A 27,326-nucleotide genomic window follows, 5' to 3' on the forward strand; every position below is an offset into this window, starting at 1 on the left:
TACAACCATTCAGGATATACAAAATTTCTCCAGAATGCATCAATAAATAGAAAGGTATCTCCGGGGGGAATTAGTCCTTTTATTACTGACATGAACTTAGGCAGAAAAGTAACTTTGAAAGGAAGTTTCTTTTTCTAAGAAACTTGGGGCACAAGAGAAGAACAATGAAAAGAACAGTGTCCTCCAAGAATATATTTCATGAAGCAGCAAGCATGAGGAAGGCTACAATATCTCTGCAAATCTGTGCTTTCCTATTTATCACTGGCTACTCAAAACTGAGCACAGTTACCCCATGAGTATCTGGCAAGAGCACCCGTGGTGGTCATATCAGCTAGGATGTCAGCCTCTGCCTGCACATTCTAGTCAGGGATGCCACATTCCCCAAGGCTGGCCCTCCAACCCCTAGAACTATAGGCTGGGGTAAAATCAGGGCAAGGGTGTGTGAGAGGATGCATGATCAGAAAATAAACAACAGTGGACATCTATCTTTATGCCGGAGAGAAGAATTTGGAGACACGGAGCTAGAAAGATCAAGGAGCAGCATTATAAAAGCGTAAAGAAGACAGTGTATAAAGGAAGCATAACAACATGTGAAATAAAGCCAATATATGTTTGGCAAACTCGCAAATTGCCGGTTGGCCCGGGTGAGTATAAAATGCATCTACACAGGTTGGATAATATGTGTTCGTGCCAATCTTAGATCTTGTTTCTCTACTAAAACTAACCATTGGCTGGCTTATCTACATAGTGATTACCAATGCCTATGACTGACCCAAATAATCTTGGGTATTCCTCCTGGGCTAGGAAAAATGAAGAACAAGAAAATGTCACTAGAGCAAGGCTACTACAGGCCTGTCTGACGGCCTGGCTTTAAGGGGGTGTGGCTAGGCCACAATCCTGCCACTGAACACGCTTTCCACAGCCGCGCACCGTAGAGGAAGAGGAATTCTTATCTGGCGCAGCGTATCGGAAAAAGGTCCCGACTTTGTCCACTGACACTGGGCTCACTTGCTCCCAGCCATTCACTCTCACTTGCAGTTGATGGATCCGGAGGTCATGGGTGTGTCTGTCAGGCAGAACACAGAAAAAGACATTAAGCACAATCCTATCCAGGGAAGAGAAGTAGAAGCAGAGCCTGAAATCGGATTTACTATATAATGACATAAAAACCCAGTTGTCTAAATAAACCTTTCGGTGATTACCTAATGCAAGGGAAATCAAGAGGATATTTTAACTGAGTCTCACACTTAAAACAAAGCTGCAAGATCTATAAAGCCTGAGCAAGAGTGGCATCTGCCCTCCCTTTATACAAACCACGTGAATCCTGTGAACTAGCTCAGGTCTGTCCCCCACCGACCCCTACCTCAAACTTTATGAAATGACATCAGCTACAAGTGGTTCAGTGGGGTAGCAGAAATGCTGTGCTAGCAGTTTAATCACACAACCATACTCTTGGAAATGCCTAAAATGACATTTTCTCCTTGGTTCTTTTGTGGAATCTCCTGCTTCTCTCAGAACCACACTCAGTCGTTGGGCTTTGGTCCTACAAGACTACAGACACGGTAACGAGAGACGGAGCCCGCAGAGTTTCCAGACTGAAGTGCGCAGCTGAAACTGCAGTAGAAGGCAGTGGGCAGGACAGGAGGAACAGGAGGAAACTGCACATTTAATTCTATTTTTAGATTTTGCCTAATTCAAGCCAGAAGCCTGAAATAGGGAAGTGGATTTGAGGCTGACAGGAAGGAAAGTGGGGAGGGAGGCAGGGTGTGGGGGACAGAATGCCAAAGGGGAAAACACCAGAGAAGGCATTCATTTCGATGAATTCAAGCAGGCAGGTGGGACTTGAAATGGGTTACAAAACATAGAAACTAAAACAGAAATGACAAAAAGGCCAAACCCCTTCTGATACAACAGAGGCAGTGCTTATTAAGAAATACAGTGAACAGTTCTATAATTTAGCTTCTCCAGGAACCTTGTAGAACAGAAAAATGCTCTCACCACTCATCCCTGGAAATTCTAATGTGGCTTCCAGGTACATGTGCCCAGCACAGTCATTTTTTTTTTTAACTATTTTTTTTGCTGAAAATCACTGGAGGCCCTCAAGTTCAGAACTCGTGCTGCTAGGGAGTAATGTGCGCCGGTGCAGAGCTATACAGAAGGAAGAAGTGTTTGAGGAGCAGGTTTGCACACAAAGAATTAAAGCACCATGAACGCATGTGACCACAGAAGGCTGAAGCCAATCTCTGAAATGTGAGATAATGAGGCTCAAACACTAAAATCTTAACCTATTCGTTATCCACTGGACAGCCCTTCCACTTAAAAATGTGTGCATATAAAAGAATATTCTACTACATATTTTATGATCTCTCAGTAACTAGACACAACGTTCTTTCACATTTATTCTCGTCCTCTGGCTGGCGATTTTGAGTGCATCAGTGAGCAGTCTCCCTACGTGAGTTATTCTCTCCTCCTTAGAATCAGAGTATCTTATCATTATTGGCTCTGCTTCCTGAAACCATCTGCCTGCTAAAAGTGTTGTGGCATATGTGTATCTTAAAATTGAAATCAACATGCTCTGATAACCTTTTAATAATACCATGTCACCACTCCATCATGCAATGAACCGGAGGGTTATGATCTGTCTAGGCTTCAACCGAATTAGTTACATGGAACACACCAGTTATCACCTCACATGTCAAATAAAGGGATGATTAATGGAAAGAAGTGTATTTCCAAGATGGTCATTATATTTTTTAAAAGGAAACACTGATTTCCTAAATACCTTTTAAAAATAAAACATTAAAGTCATTAACAAAGGAAAGTGAAAAGGCAAAACACTAGAGACAATTATTTTTTTCTTTTTTTTGAGGCAAAGAGTAAACCATGCTTTACCTGTGCCTTAGCTTTCCTCTTGCTTCAAATTCAAAGGGAATCTCTTCACCCGTGAGGACTTCCCGCCACTCGCTAACATTGTGAGCATCGTCAAGAAATGTTCCATTCCCTTCTGGAACCACCCCTGGACTCCCGCTGTGAGACAGTGCAGCCCTGGAACGAAATCAGACAACACCAGCTAGTCCCCCTTTCTCTCCACCTCCCTCTCACACAGCTCAGGGCTGGAAGCAGAAACCCTCCCAGAACACAACTCACAGACATAACGCTGCATAACCTGGCTGTAAAAGAGGACCTAAAAGGTCAGTAACTCAAGTTATCTTCATGATCGATCAAAACTTCATGACCGAAACTTTAGAAACAGCTAAAAGCTGTCACTGCATAGTCACCTGCCACCAGCAGCAGAGTCTGGTACACCGAGGGTGATGTAAACTAGTCATGACTTTTAACAGTAGTATTTAAGTGACTATCTAGAATTTAACAGACCTGAATTGTTTTTGAAAAACAAAGATGTCTCCTCTAGAGCATTCTCATACTTGGTGGAGGTGGGAGAAATATGGTCTCAAATCAGCTGATTCTGTTACTCATTTCATACACTTTATTACCTAAACTGGAAAGATCAGCCTGCACTTGGCAAGTTGAGCCAAGGTCTAAGCAGGCAGAAAGTTGTAAGAGAACGTTCTCACTTGGCTTAGGTAGACTCTCATTTGTTCTCCTAACTCCATCCAGTTCCATCTGGACTCCAGTGCGTTTTAGGTTTGGAAGATAATTCCGGGTGGGGGGGAGGGGATATGAGAGGTGTTTTCAAGCCCTTGTGGAAGAAAAATGGGCAAAACATTTGGCTTAATAACCATATACAGCTTGTTTTAAAAGGGGGAGTAGAATGGGGGCCGAGGAGAAAGGGTGGAATGACTTTTGTTTCACATCCTTAATTTGCTCAACTTTTACTTTAAAAACAAATGGATACCAGGATCAAGATCACAATTTGGATACTTCAGACTCAAGACCTGCTTCTCTGACTACAGACTCTACATAGAACCAGAACCTCCAACGTAGACCTCAGCAAGACAGCAAGCTATTGATTCAAATACAATCAATCCCAAGAGCCTCAGGGAGGCCCCACCTTACTCTGCTGGGCTGGTACACAGAGCCTTTGGTGGCAGAGATGGCTCTAGGTGACAGATTCAGTGTTCCTTACCTGGTGGGCGTGGTAGTCAGGGTGGCAAACCACAAAGTGCAGCCCGTGTGATTCCTCAGAGCAAAAGGGACGAATGGCTGCCGGCGTTTTGGGGCCTTCATCTCTGCTGTGAGCAAACAGAAGGCCGTCAGCATGTGCCCTGGCCCGTGTAGCAGACACCCTCCCCATACCTGGAGACAGTGCCCAAAATTGTCTCTGTGCAAAGGAGCTGAAGGTGGAGAGGAAAAAAAGGAACCGCCACAGGTGTGTTGACAGGCCAAGTGGGATGTCTCCATGTATTCTGCCGCCTGCTACGAGATGACTCGGTCCCCCCGACAACTGACTGTGATGTGTCACGACTCTCACCCCACAATTCTCCCACAACTCTTATGGGCCTTATCTCAGAAAAGGGCATGAGACCTAATACGGCTGGCATCAGGAAAGAAAGAGAAATGGATCCCCACTACTCCCAAGAAATACAGTCTAAATGGACAACCTAAATTGCGGCAAGATCGATCATGTGTACTTGTATCACTTTGTCCAAAACACTGGTACTTTAAGGAAGCCTCCTTTTACATAAGAGTTACACTTGAGTCATATTATGCATATTATAACAAAATGAAAGCATTCTTTCCTATTCTCTTATATGAATAGTTGTGGGTTTTCCTCCCTTGAAGATCAAAAATATACTACCCCAAAGCTATTTAAATAAAATTTTGAGCTCATTTTTTTTTACACAGGTAACACCACCATCTGCTATCAGGCGGGGACTACGGAGACTACAAGAGGAGCGCAAAATATGATTTCCTTCACAAAACAGCTTCTCACCAGGGAAACTGGAAAGAAACACTGATCAATACAAGACTGTAAGTAATCAAATTCTAGGGAGACTGTGACCTGACTCTAAACACTGCAAGCAGTCAGAGGGGAGGCTGAGGAAGGCGATCCGGTGCCCGGGCTGCCCGGGGGGCTGCCCGGGGACCCGCCCGCCGCAGAGGCCCCCGGCTCCTTCCAGGGTCTGCATTTCCTCTACTGGCCACACAAAGAAAGAGGGAGTGGCAGCAGGAGCCACAAAGGAAGCAGCAACCCAGTGCCGGGAGCCTCCTGGCTGATGTGCTCAACAACACCACATGCCCCACCAACAGAAAAGGGCGAGGCCCAGTCTTACTGTGTGTCTGGCTTTAAAGCACAAAGACAGCCCGAGAAACACCGGGACCCAAATGGTCTGCAGCTGTGGAGAAAATGACATCTAGAGGTGACTGCAATCTCCAACTGAGAACACTATAGCAAAATTCAATTCGTCTTCCAGGACCGCATGTTTCCTGCCAGTGAAATGAAGAAGGCAAATTGCACCAGGGCCTGCCTCTCCCACTTCTCGAGAACAGCACAGGGCAATATCATAAGTCAGCGTCATGTCTTTTAAAAAGTAATGACATTTTTGTTTTCCCTTTGTAGCTTCTCAAGTTTTCAGAAGTTAGTGCTCTGAACACTGCACAACAAGCCACTTCAGGTTAAGGCGAGTTCTGTTTTGGTAAGAACAACAGCTCAGGGGTGTCTAAGTAAATGAGTAGTCTCCAGCGTGTTCCCACAATTTTGTGGTTAGCTTTTAGAGACACCCCAGATACATATAAAGATAATTTCTGCCTAGAATATGCCCATTTCTCACCCCAATGGCCTCACTTAGTTTCCAAGGTTTGCTTTAAAAAAAAAAAATTAGTGTTCATCAAGTTGAACATTAAGGAGTAGCTGTGAGGCTGCGGACAAGAGCAGAGGGGGAGTAAAAAATTTAAGAGCTGTCAGCAGGGTAAACAGTGCTCACTGTGGCACCTTGAAAGGCACTTCCCTCTGCCTAAGCGAGAGCTGCTCTGCTTTATTACAGGAGATAAAGGGCCCAGGAGGAAAAGAAGCCAGATGTGCTTTCATATCCCACTGTGAGCCAGACTCAAAGTTTCCATTTGCAAATTAGATTTAAAAAGAACAGGTGGCACACGGCTTTGATCACATCGTAACACAGAATAAAGTGCTAGGAATCCATAGAAAGATATTCACGAGTGTATTGCTTTGGAATTAAGTAGCCTGGGTAGGCACACAGCTAAGGTCCCCAAGCTTCTTGTGTGGATTACACATACCAGCAGAGACCTCAGCAACCTGCCTCTCTGAGGATAAAAATACACGGAGTGCTCACAAATCCAAACTCAACACCAGAGGACAGATCTGACATCTTCCACACTAGGGTCCAAATCAACTGTGTACTTGCCTTGGACACAGCACCAGAGAACAAAATCCCCAAGTCTGGACTTCCCTGGTGGCGCAGTGGTTAAGAATCCACCTGCCAACGCAGGGGACGTGGGTTCGAGCCCTGGTCCGGGAAGATCCCACATGCCACGGAGCAACTAAGCCCGTGTGCCACGACTGCTGAGTCTGCGAACCACAACTACTGAGCCCGCATGCCACAACTACTGAAGCCCCTGCGCCTAGAGCCCATGCTCTGCAACAAGAGAAGCCACCGCAGTGAGAAGCCCGCGCACTGCAACGAAGAGTAGCCCCTGCTCGCCGCAACTAGAGAAAAGCCCACACACAACAACGAAGACCCAATACAGTCAAAAATAAATTAATTAATAATTTTAGAAAAAACTTTAAAAAAAAAAGAACTCCCCAAGTCCACCAAAGAGAACAGTATTCCCTGGTGGCCTCAGAAAACCTCCTCTAGCGACCAGACCTAATTGGTTCATAGGCTGAAAGAACCCCAAGCTCCTCATGTCCAAGTTCAGCTTAAATGGCTCCACCTGAGGAAATGTCTGCCCCTGCGGATTTGCTCCCCAGGGCAATGTGGCCATTATAAACAGTGCGGGTTCTTACGCTATGTAAGCAGCTCAGCCTATCAGAAAGGACCTGGCTTGTAAATCATGAGAAATAGATTAAAGTCCCAGGTCTGCTACTAGCCAGTCATGTGAATGGAGGCAAGTTACTTAGTTTCTCTGAGCTCCTGTCCCCGTGCTAAAAAGGAATGATGCTTCGCTTAGCCTGAAAGATGAAATAACAGATACAGAAAAGCTGAGAAGTATAAATCCATGGATCCTGGGCCTCGTGAGCCCTCCCCACGAACACCCATCCTGGTAAAACTTTCAGGAAAAAACCATAATACTACCCCCACACATTAATATCCTTGTTCTGAACTCCTAGTAGAGGAAGCTCAAAAGGCCCTTTTTACAAAATAGACCATGACCCAGGATCTGGTGGTGTTAGCCAAGCATAAGCATAAATCATTCAAATTAAACTGCACTCCTTCAAACAAATGAAGAACTGAACATCTTGGGATTCTAATTCCTTGATGTTTATGATGTTTTCCTCTCGTATTTACTTACCAGTCAAGGAACCTTAAACGATCAGAGATACAAACAAAGAACATTCTCTTTTCTACCTCCTAAGAACCTCAATTCATTTCTAAAGAAAAGATTTGTGTCTAAGCAATTATTTACCAGAAATTTTTTTTCTTAGCTCTATTCCTGATCTTTATAGCTCCTATTCCACGAGCCCCTTGCATTACCATAAGAATAACATTCACTGAGTATTCTATAAATAAAGACTGGTAGCACTGCTTGATGGAGGATGGTTTTCTTCCATTCATTTGCTTTTCAGTGTGAGACATCACCTCTAACTGACACTGGATGCTTCTGCATCATTCACTGTGAAGTTGATTCCATTTCCACTAAGGGTTAAAGCAGATGGAAGAGACAGAATAAGAATCAGCACATCACTTCCTTCTGATATAAGATGCCACTTTGTCCATTAGTTGGAAATGATCTCTCCTGTTACTAAAGCAAAGTATTCACAACTGGGTATACCCCCATTCAGGTCCCATATTCACGGAAAATCGATGTACAAGGCAGTTCTTAAAACAGGAAAATAAAGCAAGCCCTCGCTTGGCTGTACTGTACCTCTAGCATAGATCTGGTGCTCTAGGTTAGTCAGACTGGCTGTACTCCTAGTTCTAAGGTAGACAAGGGGGAGGCCTGGTAGACAGGAGAGACAACGTTAGAGCATAAGAATCAATATAGTGAAAAAGAAGACATCTCCAGAACATAAGCACAAATAGAGAACATTACAAAAATAGCAAGCATCATGCACTTACAGGCTCATTCCTTTAGTGACTACTGAGAGCTACGGAGGTACTTGACAAGGTGAGCAAGACAGTTTTTATGCTGGCTTTTAATGTGGAGGCTGTGCTAACAGAGCATGCTCCTTTTTTTTCTCAATCGGGGAAAGAAAATGTACTCACAGTCACTTGAACAGAATGACAAGCCTTTTGAGGATTTTTAATTTAAAGCATGTATGTTCTCACATGGCATAGAAAAGTTACCAAGAGCAATCAGTACAGATTTTAGTGGGAGTCGCTCCATTCCAATTGGAAAAGGCAGTAGCAGTAGAATGCTAATCCCCCACGGGTCTCAAAAATTCAAGGGAAAGAATCAGTCTGTGTTCCAAGTTTCAACAATCTCTTCTGAGAAGTTATCTCATGGTATTATTTATATTATACATTAAACATGGAAGCTTTTAGAATTTTTTTTTTTTTTTTTGGTATTTCCACAAAATGTCCTTGAATACAAAACTAATGAACTAATAATTAAGGTGCCATACCACCCAGGTGTACTTGCAGAATCTCAGCCCTTCCTGAACAAAGCCAATAATTATGTCAAAAATGAGGCCATTATTTTCTTTCCCCTGCTAAAGGAACAGTAAGAAATCAGCAGCTCCCTTAGGCTGAATTTCATATTAAGAACCTCTAAGTCAAGGGCTCATTTTGAAGCTGACCTGAATAAAATACACAAATTTGGGGGGAATGTGACTAAATATTCTTAAATAAGAGCTGAAGGTTTGTGATCAGTTCAACAAGATTCAAACCTCCTGACTTTCAAAACGAATGCCCAACAATTATTTTAGTAGGCCTAGTAAGAGAATACAATCCCATCTGCTATTCTACCATCCAAGAATTCTTAATAAGTAAAGAGGTTTGGAAATTTAGGTATGTTCGTGTATGCCTAATAAAAAAGATACATTACACCTTTATAAGCCTAAGTAACCATAAAGATGTGTAAGTAAATAAAAATCCAGATTTAATTTAGCAGGCATTTAACATAGATAAGGTAGCTTATTAACTATAAAAAAAAAGAGGAGATGTTAAAATAAAGAGGGAGGGGAGCAGTGGGAGAGGGACAAAAGAAAACTCCTTCATCAGAATCCTGAAGATTCGGCCTTCCTAGTGTTTGCACTGAGTCTGGATTTAAGATCCCTCTGCATGAATAATGTTTTTAGAAACACATTCTCTAGGACACATTACATATTACAAAGATTATTCAGAGTCTTCTGGGTAGACTACGTTACATTCTCTTGACACACAAATTGGGAAGGTTAGAGGAGGAGCCAGAATTGAAGCTGATGATATCTGAAAAGCCCTGGCTCCTAAGCAATGGCCTTGAGACTCAGAAGCAACAGCCTGGGAATACAGAGAGCAAGCAGAGCTGACGTGTCCTTGTCCCTCCTCCGAGAAGTACAGGGCAGATAGAAAGTCCATTTATACACCCTGAGGAGAGACGAACCAAATACTTCGTACACTAAGAAAATCCATCTTCCCATGACACGTTTGCAGACCAGATGGAACAGTTAAGTATTCATGAACTATGTGAAGTCCAGCCAAAACTCCCCAAAGAAACCACACTGAAAGAACTGGGGCTGAGTTGAATTTGGATGACAATGGCTTGTGGAACAACTAAGGACCACGCAGTTGGCCATCACAATCTCCCCAGCTCTGAGGAAATCAGAGCTCCATGGCGAAGCATTAAATAAGGAAAGAAAACATCGTTAACAGAGAACACACTGACTCCTCTTTCTTCAAGAGGCTGGGTATTCAATTCTCTTCTACTTTATAATACAGGGCCCCCCTTTAAACACTTGCTTCCACGTGGGAGCCGGCCCTCCCTCTCTTCAAGAATATATCCAACCTCTCTGTCTCTAGATTTACAAAACTGAAAAGATGTTCTTAAAGTCCAATCAATTAAAATGTTCTGATGAGTAAAACACAAACTGACCAATGGCCATTCCTGATGCATCTCCAGGTGCCCCAGTTCACGTGCCACATGACCAGAACTTAGGAATTGCATACTGCAGGTCCTTCCTCTCCCACAATGGTGAAACTAGAGCTCATATTAAGAGTTCAGTGTTTTGTGCCAGAAAAAATGTCCCTTCCAAAGACTAAAACAGAACTACAGAAGACAGAATTTCCTGTAGGTTTTTCCATAGAAAATGATGGTTCTATTTGAATTTCTCAATTAAACATGGCTCTGTAGGTCAAAGGTGATTTAGTCAAACATTTGTAGAGAAAAATCTTACTTTGTCCAAAGCATGGAGGATCCACTGAAGAGCCCATCCAGTCTTCCGATGTGGTTGAATCTATTTCCTTGTCCTGTTTACAGTAATCTGCCATCCACGATTCCTTGGTACTTATATATTGGTCTAGAAAAAAGTCCCCAAAGATAATTAAGAACAGAAGTAGAAAGGATTGGGTGTTCAAGTCAGATGACTTCAATTCAGCAAAACAAGCTTTTATCGAATGTCTGACTAAACGCTAGGCACCACACTAGATTCTGAGAAAGCTGGTCCCCTGAAGAACCTCATACTCCACCGGAAGAAATTAACATTAACAAAACAGTCATCATCACAAAACTATATCACAATGTGAAAGGAGCTAAAACAAAGATACAAATAAAATGCTATGGGAGCACAGAACAGGGGAAGATTTATTCTGCTCTGGCAGAAGTGGAAGAATACACACCAAAGCACATGGCAATCTTCAGAGAGGTAAGAACCTTTGTTCGGGGTCTTGAAGAATAGGTAGGGTTACCAATAGGATTAGGGATACAGGGACATTCCAGACAGAGAGAACAGCATATGCAGACTTCAAGACATGAAAGTACATGGCACATTTAGGGAACACTGAATACTCTGGTGTGACTTGGTACAACATACTGGGGTATAGAGACATAGCAAAGAAGTCTAGAAAAGAGAACAACTTGCTTTGTGAAGAGCATTACATGCCATGCTAAGGGGCAGGGTTTGGAGACAGAAAGACCAGTAGGAGGCTATTTAAAAAACCACCAAACTCAGGAGGCTGAAATCCAGCTGACAACTGTCCAGGAGTGGTTTTACTTTTTTGAGAGGAGAATCGTAACGGGAAGAGCAAAATAATTACACACCACACTTGGATAAAGACCTTTTATACTAATTAAAGCACTACACTTTTTATTTATTTTTTAAATTAATTTTTATTGGAGTATAGTTGCTTTACAATGTTGTGTTAGTTTCTTCTGTACAGGAAAGTGAATCAGCTATACATATACACACATCTCCTCTTTTTTGGGATTTCCTTCCCACTCAGCCATAAAAAGGAATGAAATTGGGTCATTTATAGAGTACTACACTTTTTAAAACAAGAATGATTAGTTTCTGTTTTTCAGCTCCAATATTCAGCTACAGAAATGATATTTATTTAAACACTAAGAGGTCACAGCAATGTTTCTGGGTTTCAGCACAGTTTTAGGAATAAGGAATTAAAGGTTAAAAAAAGAACAGTTTTACCACTGACAAGAATGCTTTTTGGAAGATATTTTTAATTAGATACTCATCAGAAATATCAATAGAACTCTTGTGAGGTTAGCTCTCGTTTACTATAGCTTTTCAAAGAAGAGTCCCAAACTTTATCTAAACTTCCAGATGAACAGATTATATAAGAAATAACATGGGGACCAAAATAATATGGAAGAATCATGAGATCAATTTACTATTACGTTGGTGGAATTAATGAAATAACAGTGGTTTTAAAATCTGGGGATCAATAAACTTACAGTCCCATTTCACTATACATTCTCTCCATCCTAGTCGGCCATGGAATAAGCCAATGAATATTCTATGAGCCTCAACCCAACACATACACTGAAGAAAGCTCATAGATTTTCAATGTAGTATGCTCTCCCTATCTGTGGGGTTTTCAGCGGATACGGAGGGCCAACTGCATTCATTGTACTAGGCCATTTTATTACAAGGGACTTGAGCATCCACAGATTTGGGTGGGGGGTGGGTGAGGGGTATGGGGTGTGGTACTGGAACCAATCCCTTTGGATACTGAGGCACAACTGTAGTATGTGTTATCTATCACTCAGAGGTAACTACCGTGTTACAAAAAATCAGATCCTGTAGATCAGTAACTCAAAGAGTCGAGTGCAGTTTTCATAGTGTAAGTAGGCACTACCTGACTGTATGATGATGTTACTCTTCTTTTGATATAAAGGCAAGTATAGAGACAAGATTCTGACACACTACATCGAATCCAGGAATGTACATTTCAGTGTTGTCAAAGAAACTTTCAGAACACACACCATTAGCTTGGCAACCCTTTAACTCAGTGATTTTCAGAGTTAGGTCAACATGCTACTTGATGGGAAACAGCACAAGCAACCTACCCTGCTACAGACAATCAAAATTATACCTTTTAAGAATTATTCTGTGAATAGTCTGAGAGAAACGAATCTAAACTCACTTCTAGGACATTTAATAAGTCCCAGGGACCAAGCAGCATGGGGAGAAAGTTTGTCATGGACATGAATGTTTCCCATGTAGTCTAAGCTCTTGCTTGATCTCTGAGAGGATTAATATGGGATGCCACCTCCAGAGCTATGGGTTGAGAAGCATTATGAGGCCAGGTTAGGGTTTACCAGGAAAGCAGCCATGATAAGTAAACTGTCTGGTATGGGCCCAAGTATTTGCTAAACCAGGAATAACAGTCTTCCAGACAAGGGACTTACGCACAGAAAGGTAACAATGTTCTAAAGACAGCTTTCCACTCACCAATTAGTACAGAGGTGATATTGATATCCAAACGGTGTTTGGCCTTGACTTCCAGCTTCAGCCGAGGAGGATGGAGACGACTAGCTGCCTGTTGTTGCCAGGATACAGAGCACGGCCAGGGCTCAATAAATGGCTCCCAGCCTAAAAGAACACAGGAAATAAGACATCTGCTCAGCAGATATCAAGAGTTTACAGGGGAACACCATTCCCAAATGCTCAGCAAGGACATACTATAGCTAATAGCTTTCTATTTCCAACTTGATTTCACAATGGAAACACCATCTTTAGCTGCAGGTCACCTTACAAATGTCTGTGCTGTCTCAAGGACATGAGTACAAGAGCATACATGCACCCCAACCATGGTCTCCCAGAGGTGGGAGGAAGGAAGGCAGGGGGTATGTGCCCTCTTCTATTTAAGAGCAGGCAGGACCTGTTTTTGACATATTCAAGTAGAAAAAAGTGTCTCAGACTCAGGTTGGAAAAATAGTGTCAGCGGCTGAAGTAACTACTAAATTTGATTACCCTGCTTACATCAAGAACCCATTGGCTGAATAAATAGGTATACTTGAAATTCATTAACTTAAATTTTTCCAAATTTTTATTTTAAAATGTGTCATATGTACAAAAGTTATATATAAATAACATATATGTGTGGTTTAAAGAATAAGATTACTGCAAACACTCACGTACTCACTATTCAGCTTAACAGAAAATTATATGTGCCTCTGAAGCCCCTGAGTACCACTCCCCACCAAACCTCTTCTACCCGACTCCAAGTAACCATTAGCTTGAATTTTTAATCATTTCCTTGCTCTTTATACTTTTACCACCTATGTATACATTTCTTAAGAATACATAGTTTGTCCTGTTAGGGATCTTCACATAAACAGAATCCAACAGTGTGTATCCTTTTTTCTTTTTTTTTTCCCATTTATTTATTTATTTATTTGGCTGCGTCGGGTCCTAGTTGCAGCACGCGGGATCTTTGTTGCGTTGCCCCACAGCATGTGGGATCTTAGTTCCCCGACTAGGGATCGAACCCGCATCCCCTGCATTGGAAGGGGGATTCTTAACCACTGGACCACCAGGGAAGTCCCTGTGTGTATTCTTTTGCAAGTTTCTATTTTTGCTCAATAGCATTCTTTGAGATTCACTCACACTGATGCCATGTAGCTCTGGTACATTATCTTCACCTCTGAACTGTAATCCACTTATGAATATACCACAGTTTATTTATCTATTCTACTGCTAGGAGACATTTCACTTGATTCCAGTTCTGCTGCTATTAGGAAGACCACTCTGGAAGCAGTCTTGTACTTGTTTCCTAGTACTCATAGACAGGAGATTCTCTAGGGTACAGGTCTAGAAGAAGTATATTGAAGGATTGCTGAGTATGCTTCTAAGTCATGTCAAACTGTTTTCCAAAGTGGTTGTCCCAATTTACAATTCTGACAGCAGGAAGTAAGAGTTCTAGGGCTCATATCTTCACTATACTTAGTAGTGTCACACTTCCTTTTTGCCAGTCCACTGGGTGAGAAAAATGGTATCTCACTGTAGTTTTAAAGACAACTTTTCAAGGCCAGTTAATTTTTAACAGTTTTCTAAATACACTCCATCGGCCATAGATGAGGTGATTTACCAATACAAATCCAATCTAACATGTAGCATAATGTCGGTACATTCATCTCCTCACACCATTTAGCACTAGTGACCTGAATGTGTTCATGCAACTTTAAAAGTAAGCAATATTTGCTCTGGGAAAATAAATGATTCTCAAAAAAATAGCTACCATATGCCCTGTAAAACTTTCTCTTAACTAGCAAGGCTTGGGCCATTATTCTAAAGTTAAACATTTTGAACAATTAGGAAATAAGAGTGTTGCCTTTAAGTGAATCCAGATCAGAGAGGGGAGAATGTTAACTAACATATAAAATCGAATGTGACACGTACTCTAGAACAATCAGCAGCAGCACAACACACTGGAAGCTTAACTTTCCAATGACATCAAGGGAGCAACCCCTCTTCGACACAACTTGGTTTACTCCACCCACACCTACGAAGAACTCTCTTAAGCAAAGAACGTTGCAGCTCAAACTATTCAGCCCTGATACAGGATGGTTCCTGAATGTCCATCTGTATAGGCCCTTACCTTGGTCTTTCCAATGGAAGGAAAGAAACCTGAAAATGCCTTGTAGTATATCCAAGTTTATGTCTCTGGAAGAACAGCTTGCCCTGATCAACTGTGTCCTACTCTAGGGAGTAGGTACGGCAGGTTATACATTGTCACTGACTCAGTACTCTTCTAATGAGACAAACAAGTCCAATAGGGAGTGAGGAGGCCTGAAGTTTAAAATGCTTATGGGCTTAAATCTCCCTTGAAATTTAGCTACTATCAGGGCCAGACGAATGATCCTTCACAATTGAGCAATTTCATGTTCTGAAATAAGCCAAACTCCAGGATGGAAAGGAATTAACTACCAAAACTTCTTTTTAAAGAATTCAGTTGTGACTTATCAAATATATTCTTAGAAATATGAAAAATCTGTATCTTTCGTGCTTGTGCAGTCACTTATTTTTCACCTTTCCCTGTCCTATCCCACCCCTTTGCCTCATGTAGAATTTATGTAGAAATAGGCCCAGGCAAATGTCGAAGTGTATTTTTTAAATCCCATGATAATTATACTGACCTGACAGAGCACGGTTATAATAATCTCCAGAAAGGGTGAAGTGGGCATAGCCTTCAGGGCTAGTTCTTACATGCTGCAGAAAATTCAGACCTGCAATGAAAGCAAATCTTATTGCAGTGGCAGGGCGGGAACAACCAAAACTTTCTTTTGCTGACAAATCATATAAAAGAGATGTTAGAAAAACAAACACATAGATACAGAGAACAGTAGTGGTTACCAGAGGAGAAGGGACAGGGGCGAGAGCAGGGGTGATCAACTGTATGGTGATGGACAGGAACTAAATTTTTGGTAGTGAGCACACGGTAATGTATACAGAAATGGAAATATAATACTGTACACGAGAAACTTATATAATGTTATAAACTGATGTTACCTTAATAAAAATAAAACAAAGAGATGTTACAGCTATCACTGATGATCTTATAGGAGAACACACAGATGTATCAAAATTTGATATTTTGTTCATCATGGTTTTTTTAATAAATTCTGATTTTTAAAAATACTCCATTAAAATATCATTTATCTTAATTACTGAGTTTTGTGGTACCCCTTTAAATGTTGTGAATGAGGTAAATGCCTCATTTGCCCCCCCCCACCAATACCAGCGCCAGCATCCAGGTGTATCTCAAGCCTGTGGGAACATTAAAAAACATTTCTACCTGAATATCTGAAAAGAAGGTAGAGTAATGAGAACAGTCATGCCTTCATAAATATTAGCTCAAAATTTCAAGATTACCGTAGAAAAATAAGAAATAATTATTTTCTGCAGAAAAGATACTCATGGAAACAGTCAAAATTCCAGTTGTTAGTTTCAATCAAGTGGGCCTTGTGGTGGCTAGAAGCACAGGGAAAAAGAAAATCTCTACAATGTGTAAAAGGTCAAATTAAATCCCCAGAACCAACTTTTCCTTGAAGGGAAAAGAGGCTAGCAAGATCAAAACAAAAGAAAATTAAAAGTAAACACATCGGTAAGATTCTCCTTTACTCTCCTCAGAAGCCTCATCTGACACAGCTTGCAAAGATGCGATTGAGGATAAAGCCCTCCTGCCCTGGTCTCCACTCTGCTGAAGGACGGCTCTCAGGTGAATAGGGTTTCACCTCCTACCCGGCCTACGGAGGAGACTCTGGTGAGCCTCTGTGTTTTTTAATTTTCAAAAGACATACAGCTTGGAAACATTACTTTCTAAGCTTATCTTTTAAACTCCTTTAATAACAGTACTCCCTACAACCTTTAGATACACGAAAAGATAAACAAAATGGAGAGATCAGGAATTATTTAACTAGAGCTGTTAATAGAACAAATTTCATCAATGACAATTTCTATTATTCCCAAGCCATGGTCTGAAGGCCACATATGGCAAATAAATACACGTTTCTTTAAAATACAAATAATGGAAAACATATGTAAAACCATCATCTAAATTTCTCCCATTCTATTAAGTACGGGAGAGCACGAACAACGTGAAGAAAAGACGGTGGTTCACTGCACATCTTCTCGATGAACCCGAGGGTCGGGCGAGCACTCACGGGAGAAGGTGAGTTCAGCGAGAGGGACGTCACAGTCCATGCAGTCGTCGATAAAGCAGATGCACACGCTCTCAGCTTTCATCTCCACGCCCGAGATCAACCGTGCCGGTGCAGCCACCTGGCCCTCTCGGCTGTTAGAGGCCAGGGAAACAGACGTCAGGGGTTCAGCATTCTTGAACAACCAACTTGCTGCCTTTTTCAGTTGACCTGCAAAGAAATTAAAAGGTGATCAGTTCAATCCGTTCCCACAGCTACTCAAGCAAATCAGAGAGGAAACAGAGAAATACATTTGATAGGGACCTACTGGACGGCCCAAGAGAACCTTAATGCCAGACAGACATAACAAAGAAAAAACAGCACAATAACAGGAATCCTGCTCTTTAGCAAACAGAACAAGGCCCTCTTTGCTGCACACCTCCACTCAAGTTTACCGCACCTTTCATGACCTGGCTCAAAATGTCTCCAGGAAGCCATCCTTCCTCTACTGTGACATCTGTTGAAGGAGACGAGAAAAGAGGAAAGGAGAGGATCCAACATTCCAGGTGCCACTCGGTACTATAATACTTAATCTTCCCTATGTAGTCTTGCATATCCTGATGTGCTGCTTTGTTAAGTGTTCTCAAATGTCTTACGTTGTACATACTTTGTCTTCTCAACCATGTGTGTAATATAAAACTATTAAATAACACCCCCTGAACACAACCAGATTGCTAAAGCTAAAAAAGAACAGAACAGAAAAAAGAAAAGCAATGCAACCCCACACTTATAAATTACCAGAGGCCAGTGCATGTAACGGTGGTAAGTGGTTAAGGGCATGGGCTTTGGAGCAAGATGGCCTGGCTTCTGATCTTGGCACTTACCAGCTGTTGGATCTTGGACAAGTTACTTGATCTCTCTATGCCCGACAGCACCCGCTTACAGGACGGACATGAGGAGGAAACAAATGAGTACGTGGGAGGTTCTCAGATCAGAGCCTGGCATATAACAAAGGCTCTATAAACATTAGTTGGTATTATCATCTTCATTATTGATGGAAATAAACCTTAGTTACTAAAGAAATAAAAATTGAAATCCAAAAGGCTCTTAGAAATTTTTCTAACGTGTTTGAATTGTTAAAGAAAGAGTAAAAGTAAGAAATGTAAACATTAAGGGGTATGAAGTTAATTAAACCAAGAAGCAATGATGACTAGGTAAAAACAAAACTAAGGAACACAAGCTAACTAGGTCTACCTTCATTTTCTCCAGAGGAAAGAGACAGGTAATGCAAACAATTGTGATGAAACCATGTTAAGTGGTCAAAGTTTAACCTGGTACAATCCTTTTCAAAAAAGATTTGTCAATTCAAGCAAAGAGCCTGAAAAATATATCTATATTCTCTGATCCAGTTTTTACAATATGAAGTCTCACTACCAAAGAAACAGTTAAAAAGATGTAGACAAAAGTTCATACACAAAAATATTTATTACAGAATTGTGTATGATAATGAAAGAATGAAAAACAACTTAAGAATGGTTAAATCATACTGTATCCTCTGATCAATGTAAAAAAATCAATGTTTACAAATAATGTTAATGACATGGGAAGACGCTGCTATTAAGCATATATTTTAATAAAATTGTAATTATAATTCTATAAAACTGTTATTTGCAATACGATCTACCAACATGTATAATATTACGTGTGTGTGTATACACACACACACACACGTATGTTGGATACACGGGCATACCTCGTTTTATTGCACTTTGCTAATACTGTGCTTTTTACAGATTGAAGATTTGTGGCAACCCTGTGTCGAGCAGGTATACCGGCACCATTTTCCAACAGCATTACTTAATTAAGATATGTACATTTTTAAGACATAACGCTACTGCACGCTCAACAGACTACAGTATAGTGTAAACGTAACTTTTATATGCACCGGGAAGCCAAAAAATTTGTATGACTCGCTCTATTGCAATATTTTCTTTATTGCGGTGGTCTGGAACTGAACCCCCAATATCTCCAAGGTCTGCCTGTATACAGTACATAGAGAAATAAAAAGAGAGAATATACATGCAAGTATCAAGACTGGGAAAAAATACAGCTCTTGCTGTATCTCTGATTTGAAGAGAAAGGGGAACAAAGAGGGAGGTGGAGAGGTAGTGTGATGCAGTGGAAAGAACACGGGCACACCTGGCTTTAAACCCATCCCACCCCGCATTAACAGGCGGCCTGAGACAAGTTTATGTACCCTATCTGAGCTGGTTTCTCCAACTGGAGTGAGGGTAATGATGCCTGCCTCCAAGGGTATGAGGATTCAACAAGAAGCAGGACTAGGCCCAGAGGAACTCAATAAATGGCCATGCCTACCAGCGTCACTGCCATTACCACTCCCACTAGCAACAGTGCTAACATCTACAGAGCACATGCTGTGTGTCAGGTACCTTCTCACGTCCTTTGCATAGAGTGACTTCTTTATTTCAAACCTCTGAGGGATGTCCTCTTATCCTCACTCTACAGATAAGGAAGCACGGGTACAGAGACATGAAACTTGCCCAAGTCACGAACAAGTAGCCAGCAGGTGGCGAGTAAGGACCTGAAGTCAGGCAGTCAGCTCCAGAGCCCACAGCCATGTCCACTATAAAATCCTGTGTCTCATTATTACTGGCCCAAGTTATCTTCAGCCCACAGAAAATCATGGAGGGTCTCCAAAACACACTCCAGCTCATGGAAAGATAAACATTATCAAGATAAACAGCTGATAAAGGAAAGCCTTATTCAAATTACCTTGACACACCAAGAGAGCTTTGCGGCAGTCATCCATGCCAAACCCCAGCTCCTGCAGTCTAGCCAGTTGTAACTCTGGGGGGGGGGGGGGGGGGAGGAAATGGTATATATATTTTTGTAAGTAATTTAATGTAAATTAACCCACAGACTAATTGAAGCAAAAAAGAACCAAAAAAAACAAGAAAAGAAATTCAGAAACTGAGGACTCAAACACTGCACTGCTATAGGCAAAAGCAGCTCCTAATTAGAATTTATCAACTGTACCCTGAAATTTTTAAGTCTTTTCCCTATATTGGCTGTCTTTTAAATGCTTACAACTGAAACTTAGTATTATTATCCATATAATTTGGGAGGAAAACTTGAAGTTTAAAACTAAACCTTAGCATTATCCATATCTCTGGAAGAAACTGTAAAAGGAAAAATACTGTAGGCTAGAACAGTTAGTTGGTTTGGGCTGTTCATTTTTAAATTAAAAAAAATTAGACAGTCATACTTATGACCTACAATTATACTTAATGACACAATTCTACCCTGAACAATTTAACTGTGCAAAAGAAAACCTGAAAAGTTAAAAAGAAGAGGAGTTTTGGGAAGACTGAGTGGGTTTTATGGTTAATACTTACCCAAGACAGGGTCTAAGGTGTGTCTTGTCCCTTCTCTGATTTCCTCTCCCCTTCGAGATGCACCAGGAAGGTAAGTGCTGAAGGAGTTGGCGTCCAAGGCCACTGTGTCTGGTACTGCAGCATTAGCTTGCTCTGGGATGGATTTTGCAATGGCAAGAAACAGCTGAACATCATTATAGGAGAGTCTGATATCCAGGGCCTGTAACTGAATCTAACAAAATTTAAAAGGTGGCAGTTTTTAAAGTTGCACTTGCTTTTGTGTCCACACCTCTTACAGGTATCACTCTAATTCAGTTCTAGAAATCCAACAGACATTTCTCATTGTGAAGACAGGGGAGAGCTCGAAATTAAGCATTAATAGCCATGAGGTAAAATGTCCCAGCTGTGAGGTCAAATGCCACAAAACTGTACCAAATACAAAATACTAAGCAAGGAAAATTACTAGAGCACTTAATACTTCAGTAGAATGATTTTCATACAAGCACATTAATCATCAAAGCAGAGAATCGGAGAATGGCTCTGGTGGAGACAGGATCACCTATTAGCAACACTCTGTTAATCCATTTTGCTTTGATCTATTTAATTTTTTAAAATCTCTGACCACCCAACAAAATTTATCTCTCCTTTATTCAAACAGAACTTTAAATGAGTCATGTTCCACATTAATATTTCTGAAAATCTGGTCCTCCTCAGACAACAGCAACTCAGCTACCACCGGTAAAAGCAGTACAGACACCAACACAAGACCACTTTAAAATGGGATGTCTGTTTGAAGTCTGGGTATAGTGCTTTATTTATTACTTATTTTTCATTATTTTTGAAGCCCGAAAATCAGAATGGCTTTTCTCTCTCTTTCAATCCTCCTACGGTTCAGATGGATTACTACTTAATGATTCCCCCTCTACCGAAGAAATATAACATCAGTCTTAAGCCGTCCCTGCCTGGCTTCACCTGCTCTGCTTCTCCTCCCCTCTCCTCCTCACTGCCCTATAGACTTCTTTCTTCTAGTGAGACCTCCCTCGGTCTCAGGTCTGCTGGGCCATTTCTGCCCCTGACTCTGCTGCTTCCTAATTTGGAATGCTCTCCTTCTCGGCCTATTTACATCCTACCCCTCTGATCAGACTCACTTTTAGCTTCACTCACAGTCAATATTCCTAACTCTGCTTTCTGTAAAGTTTTATAGAACTTCAAGATCACACCAGACAATTAAATGGTCTTTTATCCTCCACAAGACTGAAAGATCTTCTAGGGCAGAGGCACTGTCATATTTATTTTGTATTTGCTGAAGTAACGAAAATGTTGTTGAGTTTGGCAGAGTTAAGTAAGCAGTTCAAGCAAAGGAAAAGTGTTTGAGAGTGTCTCAGTGTGTTACACAGATTTGTCATCATTACCTCTAAGACAGGTGGGAAGTCTTCACTATTGAATGCATCCATCAATCCTGAACTATTCTGATAAGAAGAATTCCCCACCAGCTCCACTTGAATTTGTACTGGATCAACAATTGAAAGAGCTGTGTCTTGTTCATTTCCTAGTCGGCATGAAAACACCTAGAGAGTGAAATGCAATATGGCAGGAATTAATGTCTGATTCAGGAAGAGTCTAACCATCAGGAGAAAACGAGACCGTCTCAGAAGCACTCAGCCCTATAATATCAAAAGCCCAGAGCAACCACTGAAATGAACATTGTGAAGAGGGAGGCTGAGGCTCTCACCCACTGCCAGGAGCGCAGTGGTTCGCCTGTGGGAAAGGCAGTTTAGCAATATGTAACAAGAGGCTTAAAAAATCACACCCTTTGATCCAGTAATCCTACTTCTTGCTAGGAACTAGCCCAAGGAAATAATGCAAAACATAGAAAAATTCACTGAACCATTATTTAACAGTTAATCAAAAAATTAAGAGCAACCAAAGTTTTATCACATCTTCTCGGAATATTTTGTGGCCATTTAAAAGGAACGGTTTAAAAGACCATATGAAACATAAGAAGACAGTTACAATATAGGTTATGTGAAAAAGCAGCCCAATCAAAATAATATTACGCCATAACTATAAGGAAAGAAACACATCAAAATGTCAAGAGAGATTATGTAAGGTGGGATAGGTGATTTTTTCCCCTCCCCTTCCCTAATTTTATGTAATATAGTTGTTACTTTCACAACTGAAAATAAATTTAATTTTTGAACCTAGGTGAAAGGTACACAGGGGTTCATTATATTATTGTTTACTTTGTGTATGTTTGAAATGTTCTATAATTTAAAAAAAAAAACATATTTATGGGGGGAGAAAAGGGAGGGAGGACTCCCATCCTAGGACCAAATTATGTTGCATGCTCAAGAAGACAGAAGAAAGCATTGCTTTGGTCTCCCTTGCTCCCTCCCCGCTTTTTGGCATTTTCTAGTGCTACTGAAAAACATGCGCCACCAAGGTCCCCTGCTGTATTCGAGATTAACTCATTTTGCTTTCTTTATAAGTTCTCCCCCAATGACGTATCAGGGAGGTCTTAAAATTCAGATCCAATTGTGCTGCCTGAAGAACAAGATTGAAAGGAATTTCCAGGAATCTCAAATATTTTGCCATGTAGTTTTTCTAAGGGTTTGGAGCAGGAAAGTTTCATTTTCCTTTTTCCTTCAGGGGCTTCTGCTACACAAAACCCAACTGTACCTGACAGTTCATTAATTAATCACTAAACTTTTCCATTCAAAGCTGGTATTGTGGTGGCTTGGAAAGCAGATGAATCGCAATTTCATGACCAACTCACATCACATCACACCAGCATGCAAGTCCCTCTCCTCTCACACTGAGGTTTCTTTACATGAGACAAACAAGTGGTAGAGAAATAAAATCTCTACAGGTTTTATTCAGCTATTTCTGACCAGAAAAAAAAAAAAAAGAAGTTCCATATGCTGCTGACAGTGAAAATAATTTTTGTTCGTTCAACGTCTGAAATACCACTGGAAAGAACTGGGTATGAAAAAGCTTAATCATAAATGGGAAGGAAATGATGAGTATCCCTAACCAAATATTCTAATATTCTAACAAGAGGTATGTTAGTTGAGATCAGTGACTTAAGAACATTTGACAGAGATAATAATCTACCTCGTTTCTCCTTCTGTCTCCACACATCCTGGCTTAAAAAGAGGCAGAGCAGTTTCTGCTGGACATTGTATAATGTAATTTTCTGGCTACAAAAGCCATCCCAGTGCAAATCAGCCCCTTCATGAGATCAGATCAGAACCACAAGCACCTCTATTAGAGACTCAGTCCTTTAGGTCAGGCCTGACTCTCTAGACGTGCCCTTTTATACATCAGATATTCCCAGAAGGATAACACAAAAAGTCCTTAACACTTTTATAGACAAGTTTCCATGACCATAAAGCCCTAGGTCTTTGGAGGGACAAGCACTGAACGTGGGGGGAAGGGGATACAGGAGCAACAAGGACCCCTTCCTCACCTTCACAGTTCGCCAGGGCCTAGACCTGCAGAACTAGAGGACACGACAAGGAGCCCGGCGGGGTAATGGGGACTAGAAGAGTTTCCTCGAACTTTCTGAGGAAGGGAGGGCGAGAGAGAAAGAGGTAAAAGTCCCTCCACACATTCACAGCCTGACACTGGGCGACTGAATTCACACATTAGAATAACCTGGTAGATTTGAGGAGAAAATGAAGAGACGAGGACAAGGGCCCTCCAATCCCATTCATTATTTCCCTGAATGAAAGTTTAGGAGGTAAAATTCTCCTCCAGATGCTTTTCTCTTGAGTCAAACATTTAGTGTTTCAATCAACACACAGACTTCTTACCTCAATGCCAAACAAACTTCCTGAAAAGGGCCGATCGACAAACCGGGGCTTATAGGTGAGCACTGTGGTGCCTTTGAGAATGATGGCGTTGGTATCGAAGCAGGACACATCTTCAACGACCACAAACTCCGTGCCTGGAAAGGACGGCATTGTCAACTAAGCCAAAGCTGTGAAGTGGAAAGCAGCAGGCTGTCGCAAACCAGGCAGCACGTTTACTGGGCGGGGGCTAACACATCAGCCAGAAAGGTGCGTTCTGCAGGACGCCTGCCGACACTCGCTTCACTCCCACCCCGAACAAGTTCTCTGTATCTGGCCAGCCACAGCTGAGCTGACAGAGCACTGCACAGGCAGAAAAGACTGGGATGCAGTTTCTCTCTTTAGCATATAGTTTTAAGCTAGGTCTCCTGGGAGGCAGAACAGACATTCAGAAGCTCCCTCGCCAAATGACGACTTGTTTTAAAAATCCCAGGAAGTGGATTCAGATACTAATGTTGGTTAGGCAGCATAAAGCACTAGGTCATCTATGTAGCTGTTTAAGTTGTTTACAAAGAATGTGGACTAATTTAACGTAGACTTTTTTTAATTAGTAGATACAGACAGTTTTCTATTCATCTGTACATGGCAAATTTACTTTTCGTTTTCATCAAAAAACATGTATAAATTGAACTTTTGAAACTAAATCCACTTCAAGTGCAGTGTGCTCTCCAGCTTCTTCCAAACCACTGAGCAGTAGATAGGGTATATCACAGACAGAACAATAAATAGTATATCTTAGTACAGTACATCTTATGTACAGATGTACTGTAAGAGTCTACTAGTTAACAAAAACTGTAGTAAATCTGCTTGTAAAGGAAAATATTCTTTTTGTAAAGAAAGTAACAATCCCCTCACTTATTTATCTTCTACACTGAGATGTTCACATACCACCTTTGCTTAAACTCTGTAAGGTACAACTGCTGAGGCCCTAGAGATCAAACAGAAAATTGAAGCCAGATTTAACATTGGGAAAAAAGACCACCGCCCAGGTGGGTATTCAGGCCAGGCATATGCATTAGGGCAGCAGAGGAGAGGGACTAGATCCTGAAGCCCAGTGTGGGTCAGCTCAGTGTGGGCCAGGCAATCCCACCTGAAAACGGAGGTCAGAAACTTTGACACCTGTTGGTCTGCAAAGGACGCAAATGTGTAAGAGTGCTCGTGTCAAAATGCAGAAGCAACAGACAAGTCATCCTGTAAGACACATATGGAGCCTAATATCCAAACTAAGAATCAGTGACTCACAACTACATATACTTACCTGTTACATTGACCTTGACCTCCAGGTGCTTTTCAGTAGACACAGGAAGGGAAGACCGCTTGGTAACTACTCCACTTTTCACGGTTTTGGGAATTACAGCAGATTCACTGCTAGAGTTACGGTGGCGTGAAGGAGTAACTTTAGTTTGCTTCTTAATATCACTGGGGGTGTGGAGAAAATCGTGCACTAACAGTAGCCAGTCAAATATGAGAAACACACGGAGATTGTTGAGAACTACTGTGAAACAGGAGGAATCCTTTGTAGACCTGTAAGAAGGAAGATCATAAAAATAAAATAGGAAAAGAGAAATATGATATTTCATTAACTTGCAAATATGTGACTCAATTGGGGCAGGTGGTACTCCAGCATTTTCTAAACTGAACTTTGAGTATCAATAAACTCTGAATCCGGGTTTAATAAAATATTCAGTGTATGTTTTCAGAAGTCAGTCAGATTCTTCAACAAAAAGGAATACGCTATAAGAAAGCAATAGAGTGCATGTTGTCCAGCAGTTCCCAACCGGGTGATTCTGTCCCCTGGAGACATTTTTGCCACAACTGAAGGGGTTCCTACAGGCATCTAGGCATCTGGTGGGCAGAAGTCAGGGACGAGGCTAAACATCCCACAACGTACAGGAGAGGCTCCACAACACGGAATGTTCTAATCCACAATGTCACCAGCACTGAGGCTGAGAAATGCCGGTGTAGTAGGAAGAGCGCAGGCTTAAATCTTGTCACTTATAAGCTGTGTTATCTTGGGTAAGCCACCTACCTTCTCTGAGCCTGCTAAGCCACTTATAAACTGAGAAATAATAACACTGTAAGAGATAAAGCACCGGGCACATAACAGGTTCGAAAAATGTCAGTTCCCTTCCCTACAGGCTGTTTCTAGAAGATCAATGAGGCACTCTTTCTTTGATGTCTAGGATCACTTCTTTATAAACATCCAATTTACATACTAGTATGAAATGGTTTTTCTAGCTGGAACCGGCCTGAAAGCCCATATCTTTTAGCCAAAGAAGGTAGACAGATAAGATTACATTAACTGTGGGTGTAACCCCAAGTGCCCTAGAAGTAGAGATGCGGGAGAAGGGGAGAGAGTATTAGTTTTGTTGTCCTCATTATCCCAAATTCTATATTTGGGGTGAAATATAGAATTATAGTCCAAGGAGGACTCTCAGGCCTGGCCTCAAACCATGGTGCGGTCAGGGGCTTGTCCAGGCCCTGTTAGTATATCAGCAGGCAGAGATGGGTAAGATAGAAGAAGGATGGGCTAGGGACACCCCTATAGAGTTTTCTGGGTTGAACTTTGTTCTATGAGCCCAAAATCACTTCTGGGGCTCTGCTTCACATACCTGCTTCCCAGTCCTAAAAGGGGCTTCTATTCAGGAAAAGCTGATCTGGAGATATTTTTAAGGCTGGCCTCTCTAGGCTCTTATTTCTCCTAAACCTGGCTCACTGCCTCTAGAAAAAGGGCACAACGCTGCATGTCTCCTTCATACAGACACAGCATTTTTCACAGAAACACTTTACCCTTTTGTAATAGAGAAAAAATGTCGCCCTCAGTAAAATTTTTCCACCCCATTTTGAACACAGATCGTCAGAGCTATGAACTAACTGGAAAAGTCAAAGTGTGTCTGATCCCTTTTCTGGAAAATATTTCAAGGCT

At 41.4% G+C, this 27,326-nt stretch overlaps 2 protein-coding genes across 13 annotated transcripts in view; one reads left to right on the forward strand and one right to left on the reverse strand.

Moving 5' to 3' along the window:
- LOC117202358 (basic proline-rich protein-like) overlaps positions 1 to 27,326 on the forward strand; it is a 447,146-nt gene that overhangs the window by 226,355 nt on the left and 193,465 nt on the right. The window lies entirely within an intron of this gene.
- Positions 1 to 27,326, reverse strand: part of VPS13D (vacuolar protein sorting 13 homolog D) — a 245,260-nt gene that overhangs the window by 146,043 nt on the left and 71,891 nt on the right. For 9 of the 12 annotated variants that reach the window (XM_049695910.1, XM_033432973.2, XM_033432980.2 and 6 more), the window contains 13 exons: positions 25,659 to 25,924; positions 24,365 to 24,498; positions 21,962 to 22,117; positions 20,571 to 20,781; positions 19,948 to 20,022; positions 17,179 to 17,385; positions 15,652 to 15,741; positions 12,965 to 13,105; positions 10,454 to 10,576; positions 8,005 to 8,079; positions 4,088 to 4,193; positions 2,893 to 3,045; positions 931 to 1,066 (listed from right to left, as the gene is read on the reverse strand). In XM_049695910.1, coding sequence (XP_049551867.1) covers positions 931 to 1,066; positions 2,893 to 3,045; positions 4,088 to 4,193; positions 8,005 to 8,079; positions 10,454 to 10,576; positions 12,965 to 13,105; positions 15,652 to 15,741; positions 17,179 to 17,385; positions 19,948 to 20,022; positions 20,571 to 20,781; positions 21,962 to 22,117; positions 24,365 to 24,498; positions 25,659 to 25,924 — 1,873 coding nt within the window. The remainder of the gene's footprint in view (positions 1 to 930; positions 1,067 to 2,892; positions 3,046 to 4,087; positions 4,194 to 8,004; positions 8,080 to 10,453; positions 10,577 to 12,964; positions 13,106 to 15,651; positions 15,742 to 17,178; positions 17,386 to 19,947; positions 20,023 to 20,570; positions 20,782 to 21,961; positions 22,118 to 24,364; positions 24,499 to 25,658; positions 25,925 to 27,326) is intronic. The other 3 variants (XM_049695913.1, XM_033432975.2, XM_049695917.1) reach the window with 3 other exon arrangements.

Source organism: Orcinus orca, chromosome 1, assembly GCF_937001465.1.
Source record: "Orcinus orca chromosome 1, mOrcOrc1.1, whole genome shotgun sequence".
In the NCBI taxonomy this organism is placed as follows: domain Eukaryota; kingdom Metazoa; phylum Chordata; class Mammalia; order Artiodactyla; family Delphinidae; genus Orcinus; species Orcinus orca.